We start from the raw sequence: 20,188 nt of genomic DNA on the forward strand, positions 1-20,188 counted from the left end.
CCGCCCCCCCCCCCCACCCCTCCTCTGTTTATGACAGGAAATCCTTTTCACGTTCGCGCGCGCGCGCGCGCGCTGCACAATCTCGATCAACGCCGTCGAAAATCTTTGATCCAATTTTAGAGCCATCGCTCTCCACGGCCGTCGTAATCCCTTTTCTGCTCTGGAAGCGCGATATAGGTGCGCGCAGCTCGCTGCTGCAACTGTCTGCGCGTATAAATTTGCCGGACACACACTCTCGACGGCCATTGGAGGAATCGCTTCCTGTTTCCTCCGGACCGAGTGGAACGAAGACATTGATAGCTCGCTTAGAGAGAAGCACGCCGGCAGCCTCCAGGACGGAGGCTGCCAACCCCTCGCCTGTCAACCATTCTGTTCGGATCATTAATCCTCCATCAATATTATAGAAAAAAAATACAAATAAAAAATGTCCGCAGTCTCCTCTTTTAATAAATTCTCAATATAATCATAATGCAATCTTACGTTAGAATTTATTCGCTTTCATAACATCAGCAGTTTAAGTTTTGATATAAATTGGAATAATCAATATAAGTTGAATAAATTTCTGCAAAATTTTGCGCTGATGCACTTATATACATTCTAATTAAAATCGTTGAAGTTTTGCTAAGAGAAATTATATTCATAAGATAAATTGTTAATAATTGTTACAACAGCGCTGCGATAATATGTTTTTTAAATTTTGCTGAGAAAAAAATATTTATAAAAAAAAAAACATTTCATTTCACTCTGCAACATCGATTCTCGAATATGATCTTCGTCCAGTCGATAGACGTTACGATACGGTTCGCAGCACGCTAAGATAGAACCGCTTCTCGCGGGTGGTAATTCAAAGACGAACTCCAATGGAGAAATTATTATGTAATCTTTCCCTTCTGAAACGGATATCAGTTGTAACTGTAGTTACTGTAACGTGCTCTGTCACGTATAATGGAAAGTTCAGGTATTCCCTTGCCTGGCGATGCCTGAAGGCTACGATAATTTTACGGCTCATTTGCATAATGCCGTCGGCCAGTAACGTGAATCACTTTGATAAGCTCAATAGTAATGGTTTACGTTCTCGCTCTCTCTCTCCCCCCGTCTCCCCCCCGCACGTATGTCTCTACGTTCGATTGTGCTGAGATCTCTGCGGGGAGTTTCGATTTACTGTTCGGCCGTGCCCGACCGGCTACACCGCAATTCAATTTTTCGGCATTCGTTATGACATAAAATAGAATATAGACAAAGGGTGTTTCAGAGTTACCACGAATATTCGACCGTATCCGGCGACAAAGGAAATTAAAAGCGCGTCATTGTTATTGGAAAAACGAAGTACGTGACTACGTCAAGTACTTGAGCGACACGACGCTTTGAAAAGACGTCGCGAAACTCTCTGAAAAGTATTTCAATCCTTCGGACAACTCTTATAAATATCTCGCGGATGTCTTTTGAACTTTTGCGCGTTATTCCAGTATACAGTTCCAAATACCTATTCAATAAACCGATGCCGCGTTTTAATTATTAAACAAATCCGTTATTCTCGCCGTCTGCAGACTGAGACCGTTCTTAAATGCGCACTTATCTCTTATATGGATCGTACAGTTATTTTAATGCTTTCGGAAAACAACAATATATTCCCACGTCGTGGGCGCGTAAAAGTTCAGTCAGTATCGGGATATCGAGTTTAATAACGTGCGTGCAATTAAGTTTGACGTTTTAAAGGTGACGCAAGACACGCTGCGCGAGGATGTATATATGTCACCGTTTCTGCGCATAGGGTATATATAATAACACTGACTCTCTCCTCTCTGTAACTTCAACGGAACGTTACGACGTTCTTGCGGTGTGTCTCCACCGCCCGCCCGAGACGAACTCGAGTTTGGCAAATTGGCTTCTCGACTTACAATCAACCGCATTCCACAAACGTGTTACACGTCCGCTCGATATCTATAATTCTCTGGCATACAATGCTTGTCGAGAAAGAGAGAGAGAGAGAGAGCGAGAGAGACATCGGACTATCAATGTCCGGATAGCATTTACATATTATGCAACTGTATCGCGCGGATCGATGCACTTAAGAAATTCGAGCGAATTCACCTCGACACGAGATCGATTCTCTCTCGCGCGCGCACGTCCTGTCTCCTTCAGCGGCAGCGATGATCAGAGTAAATTACGGAATAGCGCGGGGCGAAAATAATCGTCTATATAGAGCGCGATACGAAATCCGACATTGATGTAAAAAAAGCAATTTGTATTTCCACGTCTCTCATTGTGCGGATGAATTATCGACCCCGTTCATTTCAGCCCGATAAATATTACCTCTTTTACCGCTTCAATGAAAATATCTCTTTCAAATAAATTCTGATTTCATCGATATTTTCGAAACACGGTTTATTACAAAAAGCCGTAATTTATACAGTTTCTATCGCCGACTACATAACAAGTGAATTTTGCGAATAAATAAAGACAAAACTTTTCGTTCGAAATTGCGGATTCAGAGGAGCGAGTGCAGTTACAACAATACACATCCCGGAGGATCCGCTCGAAACTTGCTACGTTGTAATGTTGCAGCTGTTGTAATTAGCCTTCGTTCAATGGTAACATGCGGAAATCACGGCAGAGATCGAAAAACATACACGGGCAAGTCGACAAACGCAGTCAGAAGAGAGTCAGTCGGCCACTCGCAAATAACCTGTCGCTTAAAAATTCAATTTTCCGTGACGTTCGTAAGAAAGTTCCGTGCTCCCTCGATGAAATTTCCCGGACACCTCGTTCCTCGATCCTCGGGGCCAGAGGTGGCGCATCGGAGGATGAAAGTCACCCGGAAGAGGCGAGGAAACGCCGTTGGGAAACGAGGGAAATTTGTTCTGCTAATTCGGGGGGCGATGTTTATTCTCCCAAAGAGCTAACAGCCGGCAGAACCGAGACGCGTTAATTACAGAGCATGTCTAATTCGGTTTGTAGTTTTTCCGAGGTCTAACGGTGTGTGTCGCGAAATTATATCAGAGTTTTTTACTTATATGCAAATACATAAAGTTATCAACTCACTTCCGCCGAGAGCTCGATAATTTATCTCAATATTTAACTTCATCGTCAGTTCCTTTATGTAAAATACTAATAAATTAATTAGTTCCAAGTAAAATAATCTCCTAAATGAACTGTCCTAAAGCACACGTTATCGAAAACGTGATTTTATTTCTTCTACAAATTTTCAATAATATAAACTGAGTAAACTGATGCGCTCTTAATTTCTAACAGAATTTCTGTTTGAAATGCAATTTCGCGATGCAGGAAAATACCGTAAATAGAATTTCCTTTGCATCGGCAATGTGTCTGTATATATGTAACATTATGGCCTCATATTATTCATCATTCCTGGACGTGGCAAAATTTCAGGTAATTTATATACGGTTTACTCTCGTGAAGCGTGTTTATGACGAACGAGTGAATTTCCGCTACATGTCCGACACGACGTTCGATCGATATCTCCTTTAAGGAATGCTCTAAATAGTAAATTTTTCACTGCTTGAAAAGAAGATCTCTTCGTTATCGAGAAAAATGTTGAATCGCAATTCGCAAATTGCTCGACAAAGCAGAGGGGCAGCAGTTTGATATAAGAACAACTTGAAATTCTCGATTTCAACAATCGAATCGTTCGTTGCTCCTACCGACTGTTCTCCATTTAATGCAATTCAGCATACATATAGCGAATTATGAATAACTCGGTATGTCGATAGAGTTCGCTCTGAAATTATTGGCAGAATGCCTTTCGCCGAACGATCTCGGGCGATCTGGTTTAAAGCGCTTTATTCATGAGTCCATTCATTGCATGGAAATCAACTGGAATGCGATAGCGGTCCGCGGTATTTAAGAATACCGGAATACACGAGAAACGATGCTATATTACCTTTCGGTAATCCCTAGGGCGGTAACTACGTTCGGAATTCGTCTTATCACGCAAAATGTCACGATAACATGACTTTCTTTTTTCTTTCTCTTCAGCGACGGCGTTCCTTTTCTTTACCAAGAGAAAGAGAACACGAATATAGTCGAGGTCTGAACTTTTTTATATGTTCTGCAAATTATTTTAGATCTCGCGACGGATTAACTCCTTAACCGAGACTACACCGCGAAATATTGTAAATTAATTATCGAATATACTAAAGAACAAACTTGTATTATAGTTAAATAAAAAAAAAACTAGCACGTTCGACTCGTTAATAAACCACATCCTGTAAAAGCTGGTTAGCTTGAAGCTCATTAAATCGCAATATTCCGTCGAAAATTGGGTCTCCTTTACAGTATTTTATTCGTGATACACATTTCGATATAATCGCGTCCGCGTTCGCGCGCGCGCACGTATGTATGTGTGGAAAACAATACGTCCGTGTCGGTGTGGCCCATTTTACCGGCACACACGCGCTTTGTTCGAATGAGCGACAGGGTGTCGTTGCACCGCTTTAAGTTTATTTGGGCCATCAGGAAATAGCAAAAAAATATTCGTTCATCCACCGCGCGCTAGATTACACTCGCGGAACTCTATTTAGATGCTCGGAATGTATTTGTGCACTTGCACCTTGTAATAATCGGCTTTAAATTCTGATTATCAACGTAATCATCTATTTCATTCAATCGCTAAATTACCGAGCGTTGACGTAAATTGAGGAATTTATTCGAAAAGGAGCACGCAAACGACTATATTCGCATGGATTCATTTAAAGCTATAGTAAAATTATATCCTTTCCGTTTTCTATTTTATATAATTTTATTTTCAAAGAATTTGATCTCTTTTCTCAAATTATTTATCTTTCATAATATCTTCTTTAATATATACGGCATAATACTTTTAGGACTTTTTTAGCTTTTTTTCGCAATACTATTATTATTTTCTTTTTATACCAAATTATTGGTATAACCCTTCATAAAATAATTTACAAAAACAAAATCACGACTGACGCGATTAAGCAACAGTTGACGCAAAATATCTCGTCCGCGACGCTCGGTCGTCTCCAGACTCTCATGGAAAAAAGCTGGCGCAATAATAATAAATATAAGATTGTACTCACCTGTCTGATGCGAGAGGAACGTTATCAGGGATAGCACGGCGCGCAGCCATCCTCCTCGATGATCCTTCATACTGGATATTTCTGCGAGCGGTATCGAACGGCTCCTTTCTTACTCTCCTCCGCGAACGGCGGTGACAACGACAATGGCAACGACAACAACGCTGACGACGACGACGACGACGACGACGACGACGACGACGAAACTGATCTCGTTGTGTCACACTCGCCGCTCTTTTATTGACAGTTACTCACTGCAGCATCCCGGCACTGAACAACATCCGTGAACGACGTGCATATCACCGTCATTCTCTCTCGTAACTAATCGCGCACACCACTTGTTTGTCGCCTCGCGGTACATCACATGTCGACCAGGTCGACCCCGATAAGGTCCGACATTTGCTCCCCGCGGCGACAATCGTCAACTGTCGGTCGATTATCGTTTCCCGGTGATAACTGCGGTCACGCACACAAACTTCTCTATAGTTTTTTTTTCGAGATAATTCTTTGAATCGCGCAAATCTCTGTGACAATCGTTCTTTCTGTGATCCTCCTCTTGCGAATATTCAAACGAATCGACAGGCTATCAATGCCCGAATGCTTTGATAAGGACCGTCATGCTCTAATGGTCGTCGACGAACAATGCCCGGTCTCTTGCTTCTCTTTTCGCGGAGTACGTTGTATGAAAATTGTTTCTTTTTCCCTCCTTTTCAAGAAAACTCATGAATAATCTCCTTTCGAATCTTCAAATTTCTGCCATTTCGTTTCCGTAACGATTTTCTCTTCCTGTCAAGATGCGCAATACTCCGTTGTACTCGCGAGTCGGATTTTCACGCGTGCGTCGATGCTCGAGTGCTCAAATCACGAAACGACGTCATCGCAAAGTGCACGTCGCGGAATTTCATTTGCCAACACTCCGCTTTTCCCGACCGTACAAGTTCGTGACGCGCGGTTGAAGATTATTGTCAGTTTAACGAAGCACACACGGCACCGCCCGCATTCTGGCTCGCTCCCGCGGAATTGTCGTGAGCAAGGTTGAAACGAGGTTGACTTTCGAGGCGAATTTGGAACGACTTTGAGAACACCCACGTGTTTCCCCCTCGCGAGATCCCTATATTTTAAAGATTCTCGTGTACCCGCGCGTGGAAATTCTTCGGCACCACGCCGCGAAGTTCATGCAACTTTGTTGTGTGCTCCGGTAATTAGGACTATCCCGAGAAAATTTACCCGCTGTTACGCTTTTATTCATTCGAGTTACGTGCCATTCTTCAAGTCCGTGTAACGATACCCAAGAGATCGTCCGACTTTTCCGAACTCACATTGAAAGTAATTAATTACCACGAGGCATGCGCGTCTTTCGTACTTTAGATACTACGTTAATTACCTCTCTTCCGATTTACTTCTTAATTGCCCGTACGCTACGATTTATGCACTCTCTGGCACCATATCCTCCCCGAGCCTCTAACACGAGTTCTGTTTGATGTGGCGTGTCAATATGGAAAGACCCCTTTTTTCGATTCACATCGAACGAGCTTTGAATCACGATGAGACGCCTCGTGACGCGTTAAACTACTCGATTTCGAAGTACCGACAAATATTTACCAAATCCGACACTATTCCGAATCGTTTTCGCAATTGACGTCACGGAAATCGGTCGGTGGTTCGCAAAAAAAAAAAAATGTAAGAAAATCCGCACACTTTCTCGAGCACACTCGTGTAGCACACGCGCGATCACTTTATCTCGGATAACACACTTGTTCCTAATTTCCAATTAGCCCTCGTCGCAAGTTCTTCTGGGGAGCAAGCATTCCAATCAACTCGACGAGATCGATGCCACTGAATCCAGCGTCGTATAATTGACACAAGGCGTTTCTCGAGATCTGTACGAGGCACTAAGAATGATCCAGCGCTTTTCGCTTCACACCTCGGGACGTCGACCCTCTCGATAGAATTGCATTATTTATCAGACACGCTACGTGCCTCGCGCGGCGTTTTACGACCCGGCATTATCGATTGTCCGAACGACCAGCCCAGGTACACGCTTTAATTCACCGACGAGCGCATCGTTTATGCGGCAGCCTCTACGGCCGCGGCAGCCGGCCTCGCGAAAATTCGCAAGACATAGAATAAATCTGCTCCCAGCAGGCGATCCTTTGATCATCCGAGGATTAAGGGCAATCGAGCGGGATTCTCCTTCTCTCCTCTCCTCCGGCGGATCTCCGCCGTCATGTAGAATCACAGTTTCAGATTTCCGCAGATTTGTTGCCGCGCGCGCGTGATTGAAGCAGCTCCTCCCGCGCGCACGTAAGCTGAATCTAGTGCGCGAAGTTTAAAGCTCCCTTCGAGGAGCTCACGTCAATGATTTGATCGATCTGAGATGAGGACAGGCTGCGGTTTTAGACGGCCTTCTAATCCGGGCTTAAGAAACCTTCGTCTTCGGTTGGCAGCGTGTCATCGCGTTCCCTTCCATGAGTCGCGCTCCATTAACCCGAAGCAGGGATGTACATTTAATCGCCGGTTAATCTTGAATCTCCAATTTCATGAAATTTCTTTCACCGTCACTCACATTTCATTGTGTGAACGTTACCGTGTCATAGAAAATGGCAGCTCCTTCGTATTTTCAGCGTTCTGCAACAAATAAAAAATCGCTCGTATTAAACATACAGTCGATCAAATTCGATCTAATGATTATTTATAACAAATTGTTCTCATATTACGTTACTTATTAACATATGATTAATGCATATATATTTATATTAATGCAATCGTAGAATTTCTTTCGCTTAATCAGACAATAAATGAAAAAATCAGACAAATAATTAGAAATAAAATTGTAAATATTATATGAAATAACCGGGGAAGAAATTATTTAATTAGTCATAAATTACAATTAAAAATACGAGAGCTTATTTCGATAAATCCTATTTGTTAAAGTTCAGCAATAATGAATTTATAGGCTGATAGAAACCCATGTTAACGCATGACGAAAGTCCAGCGTAGGGTATTTAAACGAATCTCGACAGTTAGAATGTGGGTACAAATCCCAAGATAGTTAAGGCGTCTTAAGCATCTTGTATGTATTCGTCCAATTCTGCACGAACGAGATGTAATTGGGTCTACCGTCCTCCCCTTTCCCCGCGCCCACCCCTCCCCTCCCCTCCTCTCTAACACCCCATCTCTCTCGCGAGCTAACCCGAAGTTCGCAGCCGGGGGAGAGATATACCCGGCGTCGTCTACCAGGTGCACTCCCAAGTCCCCCGGATTAAAGTGCCGGAGCGCGCGAGTGCCGCAGAGTCACTCGTATAACTCGGTAGTTTAAGATTGACCGCGGAGTGACTCGATTACGACATACCTCGGAGCTTCGAAATTCGGTGGATTTTAGGATTTACTACACCCCGCCGGTAATCAGCTGCATCCCCCCGCCCCGAGCTTTTTCCGTTCTATGGTTAATTGGGACAGCTCAGCTGAAATCTAACTAAGCGAATCCCCTCATTTCGATCTCTCTCTCTCTCTCTCTCTCTCTCTCTCTGGGGATTCAGAATCTTATTATAGAAACTCACAAGCGATACTTCATTTAAGACAATACAGGAAAAAAATATATATATAAACTCACGTAAAAATATTATTACACACCAAGAGCCAATTCGACCGAATACTTGTATTATTGTGTTTTCATATCGGTCTATTTCATTTATTATTAAAATATATATTTGTCAAACGGTACGTGTCATTTAGAAACATAAAGTTTAATGAAATGTAAATATAAACCAACGCGACAAATATCTGCATAAAAAAGGTTATAATAATTGGAGCCCATTTATTATTGAATGTTAGCTCACTGAATGTATTTCCGCGCGACTATATTTCACGACACAAATCAAGAATTTATATGAATATATATGAATATATGCGGATACAAATGTGAATATATAACACCGCGGGACGAGCATTGCAGGATTTGTACATCCAATTTCCAGACGACAGGGCTTAATAACCAAGGAACTTCCCCTACGTATGCGTGTTAATTAAAGTACACACGCGTTACCCCGAATTTCTCAAACTTTAACTACTCCTCCGTTGACCGAAAGTTTAAATAGCTCGCTGCACATTCGGTGCTGGTACGAAAGCGAGGAGACGTAGAAAGCATACTGAACCAATGGCGAAAGGGGGGTGGGAGGAGGCGAGAAGAGGAGGGCATGGGCCGTTTGCGTTAGATTTGTAATACAAACATTCACATTTAATATATGCATTCGCGAATACGTTAATTAATACATCATTGTCTGAATGTTGGGAATAATTACGTAGTATCCATAGTTTCAATTAATTGATTGAAATTATTTATTGAGATAGCAAACGATCGTAGAGTTTCGCAAACGAGGTACATTCATCCGTTACGCGAGAGAGCGGATCGAAAGGGGAGACGAGCTGACGAACGATATTTCGACGTTAAGGACGTTAAAGGGGAGATGAGAAAAAGCCAACGGCTACGTCGCTTTGCAGCTCGGGAATTTCTGTCGAACTCATGGGATGAAGCGATATAACGTCTCGCACGGAGGCTAACGGGAAGCGAGAGCTAGTTCGATTACCCGGGAATTGGTCTTTCATCGTCGCTCTAATTCGACGGTTACGTGGCAGATTTTCCAGAAGACTCGCGGCGGCTACAACTTTGCAAGCAGCCAACGATTGCAAACGAGGATCGCGAAAGGGGTATACCGGGATGGAATGCTGCAGCCGACGTCACGTGAAGACGACGAGATTGGATGCCGAGATTGTGTAACTCATCACGGGGATGAAACGAAGATCACAATATTAATTTAAGCGGGATCGAATTAAATGGCGATCTTGCAATCTAGCAGTTTACATAACTCACGAATTTCGTAAACGGTGAGCTTGCCCAACAAATCTATCTTGTTTTGTAATTTGCTCGATAAAGATGCTTCTCAAGAGATTGCTTGAAAATGTGAAAATGAATATGGTAATATATCTTTCCAAAAATGTATGATCATATTTTGCTCATTTCATAAATTGGCAATGTAATTTTAATGGAATTAGCAAATGCTGTGAGATAAAATATCAGTTTTGTTTTCATTGATAAAAGCAAATATAGTACACATTACTTATTTGCAATTATTATGATAATTACAGTAATTAACTGGCGGATGTTTTATTCACGAGAAGATAAAAAGAAACGCGCGGCCAAAACGGACAAATAAATTTTGCGTTAAATATTTCACGATCGTCGTATTTATTGTTGATTGCGACAGAACTTTCGCTTTGCTGTTATGCATACAATTACGACAGAAAAGGATTATAAATAATTTAGCCACCTGCAAATCTGACCATCCGGTCGGTCATGAATATTTAACGACTGTTGCAGGCACGTCGCATGATGCGAAATCTTTTCCGTTTCGTCGCGCCGCGCTATTGCACTTTGCGTTGGTTGACCCCCTTTTTATCCGCAACGCCCACAATTGCCCGAAAAATTGGAGACGGCCCAAACGTTTCCGAATGATAAGTGCACTAACTTTTCACCTTCTCGTAAAAATGATTTCTATCGGCTTATCCGATAAGGCCATCACGTAAATTAATAAGCTGGTTTGCAATTTCGCTAAAAGCTTATCTAATAATATCGAAGTCAAGTAAAGAAAGTGGAAACATCGAGACTTGGCAAGGGGAACGATGATTTCGAATAAATCCCTTCACGCGTACGAAATCGTCCTGAAAAACAAGATACGCGATATCGCAGCACGCAATCCGCCCCTCGTTACAACACTTCGCGAATTATGTCTGCGAAGTGCGAGCTTGCATGTAATCGACGAATGAAGCAATCCTCTCGTGCTGTGTAATCATAAAGTTCGTAACTACCTTTTCGCACGGTCAACTGGAAACTAACCGCTCTCACGCGGTTGCCAAAAACCAAGCCACTATATCGTTAGCACGGATCAGTTCAAAGGGGATCCCCATGTACCTATACGTCTAGGAAAATCCGTCACGCCTCGCTCTATCCCTTTGTCACTATCACGCTTTTCCGATTCTTTGACAGCCTTATCTTTAACATGATTCCGACTGTTGGAAATGATAAAAAACGAAAAAAAAAGTTTTATCTACATGAATCTATTAATATCACGTTTATTATAGCGCATTAAAAATACATTTTAGTTTTTAGAAATTAAAAAAAATCCCTTAAATAAAAGAATAGACTCGTCGAATATTACGATATTCTTTGTATCCGTCAAATATTTATCACAGTCGAAATATTAAAATTTATAAAACCATTATATTACTTTTTGTACAAATATATGTTTAAATTGTCAAAAAGAGGAGAGAGAGAGAGAGAGAGAGAGAGAGAGAGAGAGAGACAAACACAGGTATATAATAAATCTGAGAGACCGGCGAGATATGAATGTATGCGTTTGTTACTTTAATCGCCGGAGATAATAGTGCGGCACGGAATCGCGGTATCCGGACAACGGTATAATGACGGTGCAAATAAGAGCACGGTTTCTCGTTAGTTGCGATTGTAGCTGCGCTGCTGGATGGCCCCAGCGACGAAGTGTCAGTGCTCCGGTACAAAACCGCGACACGTCCGTAATTTCTCGACGCGCTTCCATTTCATTTGTTCCGCGCACGAAATCATTTTACCGCAAAAATATTAATAGTAAAAAACTGATACACGACGGACGACACTCATTTGAACGTTCAACTTCCGGAGATATAAAGCCTTCAGCAGACGCAAATCTTCGATCCACCACGTGGATCTTGCGTTCAACTTTTCGACAGTCTATTCAGCACAATTTCATCTTCGTATTCCGATTGACGAACTCGATTAAGACGCCTATGCTCTCACTGACGAAACTTACGCTCTTGTCAGAACGGGATTCTATAGTCGTGAGACGCGGACCGGATTTAAGTTGCCCGCGATATATAGAGTGTTATCACTACGTGGCGGCTTGCCCGCGACTGAGAGAGCTTTCGGACCAACCCCGTCCGAGTTTCCCGGATCGGCCGCGGTAGCGCTGCGTAACTGAATCCACCCCCGTTTCTCTCTCTCTCCCTCTTCCCTGCCCCCCCCCTCTCTCTCTCTCTTTCACTCGGTCGTCTCTTTGCCCTCTCCCGCCCCTTGTTCGTCTCTCTCTTTCTCGCACCCTCGTGTCCCACCAGCTTCCGTTGCCCCACGACAAAAACAATTGCCTCTCTCCGTTCCCTTCGCGCGCCTCTTCCTCGTCGTACTGTCCGATACGTATCTGCATTCCCTATGTATTAGGTAGTAAAGTGGCTCCACTCTCACCCTCCACCGAGGAAATCTGGAATTCTTGTCGTATTTAAATTAGCGTCTACGGCGACAGTGCTTAATGCCGGGTAAGGGAGGTGTGCGCCTGTTTCGCGCACGACGACACCCCGGAGCACTTTTTCAGTGCAAGGTCGGTAGCTCGGCGAGCGCGATAAAAGAGGCAGAGTCATAGGGTAAATTGTAATTAAAAGTAAATATCACAAGCGAGCCAATTCGCATCGTTTTATTGGCCGTTTAAGAGATATTTGATACGAAATAATCGCTTCAAATATGTATTTTTTTATCTTGATATTAAAAATAATATGTATATTAATATCATTAACATGTATGTCACTTTTAATAATGTTGTTGTAACATATCAATGTACATAGATATATACATATAAATAAATAAATAGATAATTATGCAAATTTATTGAAATAAACTTTCCATTAAAATATGCGATAATATGCACTTGTTGCATAAAACTACACATTCAAAGGTACGCGGATAAATTTATGATTTCTTTTAAAATCGTTGGAGAAATATGTTGTTAGTGAGCAACAGAAAAACGAGAGAGAGAGAGAGAGAGAGAGACATATAAATTAAATCAGCAATTATTCTATTTAAAACTTTATAAAATCGAATGGCTAATGATTGTGTGCTTTATCCTATTGCGATGCATTTTGTGTACTTTATCCCATTGATCACGCTACGCTGCGGATAAATAATCAGCGTATTACGGACTGAATGACGTGATGGATTTTGTGTCGTAAACCATTCTTGGCAGTGATATTCGTTGAAAAATTTAAATAGAGAATCTCATCAGCGAATTTAAAGTACGCGATATTGTCGAGTGAAAGATCCAACAGCGGGAACAATCCCTCTTAGGGCAATCCTTCAGCGGAATATTTTTTTCGAAATTGAATCGGTAACGAAAGATACATAATGCATCAGCGGGCAAATATCTCGCGGCTGACAGCTGTGATTTATTCGTTTGATTTCGCTGAGGACGGTCACTGAGAGATATCAAGAATGAAACGTCACGTATACTCAGCCGAGGTCAATCGCAGGATGTTTCGCGCCGAGGTAATTTAATACGAGCGCCACTTTCCTACGAACTGCCATCGTAAAAAGCGGACGAGTGGTTGCTCGTGATTGCTTCAAATCGATAATTGCGACGCTCAAAAACTTTCGCGCTCCGTTCCGACTCGATGTCATCTTAGCTCACCGAGGACGCCTCGCAATTTTTCACGAAGAGAGCATTTCCGCCAGAAAAATCACACGAGCTTTATGCGTGCTCTAAAGTGTACTCTTTAACGCGAGCGTATCAGGAAGTGAGCGCCCAGGTCTCTTCACAGGTATTGACTTTCTAACAAAAGCGCTCTTCCGATAAAGCGTCAACTACACGCCACCCACGGACGACTCTCACCCTTCGCCTTGCCTCTGCCAACGTTTGTCCCCTCGCTCTCCCTTCCGCCAGCCTGCTAAGCCTGCCGCCCTACAGGTATTTCGATATACACTCACCGACGGGGCGCCTCGACCACGCTTCTGGCGTAAAATAATTAATTTTCAACAGGCAACAAACCATTAAAGTGCCTCCGACTGCCGTGCGCATGTAATTATCGGCATGCGTTAGAAACATGATATTCTTTTGAAGCCCCGGCGCACCTTTGTGCCGAACAAAAAATAAAGATCGAGTGCTAATTGAGGTCGAGAGTCGTCAGCTCAACGTGAAAGACTCGATTTGTCGCCTGGCCGATCATTTTATTATTCGATCGATATTAGTGTGGTTTAACTCTTTACTTCCTCCGGGATGTTGTGGAAATCAATTTTCGTTTTTGGTACAATAAATGTCGAAGAGGGAATTATATGTTAAAATCAAAGAGAGAATTATATGTCATACTTTGGTAAATTATTTCGGTAAGAATGCAAATAAATGTTAATTTAACGGAAGTAAAAATGAGCTGTGAATATCAAACAACAAAAATAAATTGAATCGGATACGATTTAGGGTTTATTCTAACGTTGCACATTACGGCCACGTCCTGATTCCATTTTGATTGACATTCTGCATTGTTAATGTTTCATGCACATTTAATTTTTCCTATAAGGTAAACAGTCAGCAGTCGATTAGATTCTACGCTTTCAATTATAAATTAATCATCGACCATTAATAATCTGTCATTCGTGCCGATCCGACAATTCGATTCCGCGATTCCTTTCGAGAACGATTTTCTTCAAGGCAATATGTTTCACTTATACAAACTTATACAACTGTGTACATAAACATTGTTAAACGCACGCGCCAGCATTGTTTTAAGAATTAATTTACGCGATTTATATTTCATATCATCTATACATTGTGTCCAAAAATACATATTCTACACGAAAGATTTTGCTGAAGTATCTATAAAAATTTAGATAGATACAGACCTGAAAATAATTTTGTCGAATCATCAAAATGATTACGTAAAAAGGTCGAGCGTGATGAGAAATGCTGCAAATAGTTTTGACATTCTAGCAACCGTCTTGATCTGTCTAACATAATTATTTTGATAATTCAATAGAATTATTTTCAGATCTGTACTTCTAGCTAAATTTTTAGATACAGCAAAACCGTTCTTGCCGTGCACACGCGCGATAAATGAGCTTATTACATTTTGCTGCCGTCACTATAAGTACACAATTGCGGCGCACGATATTTCCATATTACTCTGAACAATGTATTGCCGCAGCATAATGCATACGTACATATACAGAGCATTACTGTTCCTGACAAAATACTTGTTAAAATCATTACTAGCTTCGTCAGAACCAGTAATGTTATATGCATGCATTGTATACACCGACATTGGCATTTCGGCTCGTATTGACATTTTACCTATACTTACATTAATCATGCATTCACACGTTCAAATGCGTTTGTCCGATTTCGGGCATATTTCTAATTAAAGTATCACTAATTAAAATACTTAATTAACTGTCGCTATCTGTTATTAAAACATTATTATGTGTACCTATTACTTTACATACATGAAGAGGGCTTCATAAAATCAATAACTTGTTACAGAATTAAGTAATCTTCGGCACAGAATAGCTGGTATATAGGCAGATGTGATATAGACTATCAGTATAAATTGAAAATTGATGGCTATTTTTGTATATATATATATACGAGATATTTCTAGATAATCGCCCTCTTTTCCATCTGTCTAGTCAATTTCAAATAGATAGATTACGTATATATGTAAATACAAAAACGTATATATACATATATGTAATATATACATGAAATGAATTCGTGAAATCAATCCCAATTTTTTTTTTTTTTTTTACAGATACGATAACCAGCAATTGCCATTTAAGTGTTAATTGCATCGATTTCGCTCGCGGATAATTCGATTCGCGTATCTCTTTCATTATCCTCAACCTCGTATCCCCCTCCGTATAATTCATTCCGCGGCAGACAATTCGCCGATATGAGATTCTCTCGGCTTGATAAAGCGACGATATCGCGCCCGTGTTTTCTATAGTAACAGATTAAATCTCCAAGCGCGCGCGAGTAAAAGATTTCTCTTAACTTCAATTATACAACTTCAAATCAGCGCGGCTAATGCTTGTTTTTCGAGAACCGTAATACATTGCGCGCGATAACTTTTTAACCAACTAATTTTATATCAATCTCTCACGTCAGAAACTGACTCTTCCTTCTTCCAACGAGATATTTCCACCAATACCGCCCGTTTGTAAACTCACGAGAGTGTGTTGCTCGCGCGAGTAAACCTCGGATTATGTAAAGGATTGTACTGCAAACGGTATAATTTAATCTTTTTTCGATTTTCCGTGACCTACTTCGCTACTCACGCAAGCCGTTCAATTATCCTTGTTCCTTTTTCTATTTATTTCGTACCTGTCTTACTGCAAATTGAAGCAGAACGGATAAGTTCATTCTCTTGTTTGCCATTTAAGTTCTACCGGCCAAGAATGAAAAAAGCTTATTAACCTATCAGTAGCATTGCTATAAAAAAAACCATAGCTATGATGTATGAGATTGTGCAAAATATACATAATATTATACCTCAATTCAACACATAATTGATAAAATCTAATTATAAATACTCAAAATCTTTTTTTTGAATACGCGTCATGTAATATAATTTTGAAAATTTAATTATTTCTTTATAAGATAAATCATATTTTTGTTATAAATGGTATTATTTCTTTCGCTATTATAACTTTCTCGCTAAGATATGTAATGTCCCACATTATTGCTGCTGACATTACAATTTAAAGATCAAAAATTTCTAATTAAATTACACACCTCGTAAAATTGTCACTTCTAAATTTAAGGCCGTTCTAAAATATAAAAAGAAATTAAAAAGTAAAAAAGATTATTTTCTTTTCATTAAATTCTCGACGTTGGATATTTATTATTTATCGGCGTAGAAATAGCGAATAGTATAATAAATTAATGAAACGTGCGAATATACAAGATTCTCCGAGATTAAGTCCCAAGCAAAAATTCTGTCTTCGACATTTTATATTTTATTTCTAATTGCGTCCCACTAGTGCGATTCTCTTATTGTTAGGAAGAAGTGAATCTCAGCCGCTTCATAATCGGACTTCCTTCACCGTTATTCTCTCGCTTTTTCTCGTTATATTTCCCTTGCCTATGCCTCTCCTTTTCCTGCGTTGCATCTCCCGACCCCACCAGAACCCTGCAGTCGTTCTGCTTCTGCGACACCGCATAATACTACCGAGAGATTATCTTAATGGCGTCACAACTTTCCGACGAGCATCATGTTATCGGGCCTTTAATACTACGTTAAGTACCGCACTTCTCGCAGAATCGTTGGGAAGGCGCTAAGGCTGACTCTCGCAAAAAAACCGCGCCGTTGCTGACGCGAAACCTACGCTAAGATTATTTCACGCTATCTCGTCCCCGCGTTTATCCGGATGCACATTTCATAATCTCCATTAGTTTCTTAACTCTCTCGGGAAATTCACTTTCTTCAGGTAATCATCAAGCCGCGAATTGTTTTCACGTTAAGATATCTATGTAAATTAAATAAAAATATTTATGTTACAGCCGTAATGTAACGGTGCGATGAGATTAATTTTACAACTATTGATATTGCATTAAAGTAAGCATTGATAATGCAATCATTGATATTGCATACGTGACTTAATAAACAACTGCAAAATTTATAAATGCAATTTAATATTGTTAATATTGTAAAATCTGCGTTGCAAATATTTCTGTGTAATAAAACTTAATAAAGAAATAATTAAAATTCATTGTATGACAATATATAACAAATCTAATTATTCAATGTAAACAAACAGATTAATTAATTTAGATATATGTCTCAAAACTCTAATCGTTAAAATGCAGAGAGATTTAGGAGTTCAAGAAAAATGTATATATTCGCATAATTTGGAAGCTTAAATATCATGAAAACAAAAGCCTAAGAACCTCAAATCTCATGCATTAAATTTGTAAGTTTAATATGTAAAGTAAACGAAATAATAAATAAAGTTAATAATATATAAGATCTATAGCTCCAGAATTTAACATTCTTATATATAATAATTAGTATAACAGCCATCCATATATCACCGCGTTGATGGAAAAATGACACAAATAAAAAATTAGCATTTTTAAGATAATAAAAGAAAATTGATCCTAATTAGAGTCAATTTCGTTTCATTATCTCAAAAATGTTAATTTCTTACTTGTATCACTTTTCCATTTTTCAACGCGGCAATAATAAAGTCGACTTGTAAGATCAAGCAAGGAGGGTGAATAAACACGAATGAACTTGTCTCGATGTGCGAACAATACCATCAATGCTATAGGCCAATAAGCAAGTCATTAATTCACATTTGTCCGCCTTCTTGATCCTCCGAGTCCGGCTTTTTTTTATTATCCACAAAACCCGTCGTCTTTTTCTTGCGACAACCATGCGTGCCGGGGAAGAAGGCTGGTCGCGCCTTAACAACGGTCGCACCACTGTATACGCGATGCATTTATTAACGCTCGAGTAGCAGGCGTGGTGTCATGCCACGGGATTACGTGTCGGTTGTTATTTTCCCGCGAAAGCAGAGCGCGCGATAGGCGGCATGCGGAATCCACCCACGGTATACGCGGCCGATAATAAGGCATGTCGTGACTGGAAAGTTGTAAACAGCGCCGCGGGTATGATAACGGGCGACGAGATTCCCGGGTGCGCTAAACGACACCCTCTTGCCCGCTAAATCGCGCCACGCGCGTCACAAAACGCGCGTCTCAAAGGTGCAGAGGCCGCCGCCGAGATAAGGATCTTCCGGGGCGGGGGATGAAACACGGCCGATCGTGTTCCCATAAAGTCCCCGTCGCTCGCCGGCGTCTCTCGCACAACTATACGGTCTTGCAACGCGAGATCGCAGATAAACGGCATTACGGCATTTCTGTACTCACGGCGCGGCGCGCCGGTTGAACGAAAGACTCGCGAGCTCGTGATTCGCGATTATCAAAACGGAACGACCACGGGCGACGTTCTACGACCGATCAAAAATTCCCACTTTTTCTCGCCGACTCCCGGTGTCACGCGATAGTCTAATTACCCGTCTACCACCTGCCCGTCTCGTACCTGACGTTACCACGGGGCGAGAATGATTGCGCTTACGGTTTTTCGCGATTCGTCGTCGGAAAACGTAAGCAACTCTCACCCCTCGCTCTCGTCGTCGTCGCCGACGACGACGAGAGCTCTCACTCTTTACCCGCGACTACCCACCTCCGGCTCTTCTTCACCTTCACCGCAGAACTACGGCCTTAAATCATAACTACGTCCCGTCGTTTAGAGTGGCGCAAGAAATGAAGACAAATGCTCGGGGGTGTTATGAAGGGGAAACGCGATAGCCGCGGACATGAAGATTCGTTGCGTGCGCGCTCTCCTTGACGCTCTTCAGGGCGCGGCGGCGGCAGCATCCGAGCCGTGACGCGGCGCGGCGCGGCGCGAGATGAGCGCGAGGCTGAAAGCGAACTTTCAGAAAGTATAGGTGTACGCGCCGACAATCTCACCTTCTTTCTCCTCCTCCTCCGGGCGCGCAGTTGATGAAAATTTGAACGGTTCTACCCGGTCGCTCGTTTCACGTCACACCGGTTTTCTCCGTATCTCCTTCATTTCTCTCCGGGGAATTCTATCCGTAGAACGTCTATCCGAGAGAACGCTGTCCGTTGGAAGTTCGGTCGTTCCCCAATGTACATCGGTCGGTCGATTAATTTTAAAACGAGCGGCGCGCGCGGCGGAGCGTCCGTCGTTCCGTTTGCAGACGCGTAACATCGTCGTTAACTTTCGGGAGACCCCCGAACTCGAGCGACGTTATTATTACCGAGTTAAACCCTAAGCGACGAGACTGCCACCGACGTACGAAGTTTAATCGTCGATTTATCCTCCCCCTCCTGACCTCCCCCAGAATCCCGTATCCCGTGAACGTCGAGTATCAACGTGTTACGACCGTAAAGTCTCGTTACACGCGCTACCTATCTTTCTTTCCTTTTTTTTTTACGAGAGAGAAAGAGAGAGAGAGAGAGAGAGTACAGTTTATATACTATGCGCAACATGCAATTTTGCACACTGTCCCATAAGAGTTTTATATCATAGATGTGGAAGGATAAATTAAGAAAAATGGTAGTTATAGTTTCCAGTTACAAAACATAGTTTCGTAAGACAAATTAAACATCAAATCAATGTTGATAGGAAAATAACAAAGTTTCGAGTGAAAATCAAATGATCTTTGTAGGTTGGCTATATATTATATACAATCAATATGTGTTGCAAAATGAAAATGTTTTATTTTTCTAGTCTCTAGAAAT

At 41.5% G+C, this 20,188-nt stretch overlaps 1 protein-coding gene across 3 annotated transcripts in view; it reads right to left on the bottom strand.

The window, feature by feature from the left end:
• Positions 1-20,188, bottom strand: part of LOC105454253 (hemicentin-1) — a 205,171-nt gene that overhangs the window by 87,736 nt on the left and 97,247 nt on the right. For 2 of the 3 annotated variants that reach the window (XM_011696765.1, XM_011696766.1), the window contains one exon: positions 5,061-7,685. In XM_011696765.1, coding sequence (XP_011695067.1) covers positions 5,061-5,130 — 70 coding nt within the window. In that variant the 5' untranslated portion in view covers positions 5,131-7,685. Of the gene's footprint in view, positions 1-5,060; positions 7,686-11,917; positions 12,014-20,188 lie in introns of those variants that run through there. The other variant, XM_011696763.1, reaches the window with a different exon arrangement.

Source organism: Wasmannia auropunctata, unplaced genomic scaffold, assembly GCF_000956235.1.
Source record: "Wasmannia auropunctata unplaced genomic scaffold, wasmannia.A_1.0 LD335987.1, whole genome shotgun sequence".
NCBI lineage: Eukaryota > Metazoa > Arthropoda > Insecta > Hymenoptera > Formicidae > Wasmannia > Wasmannia auropunctata.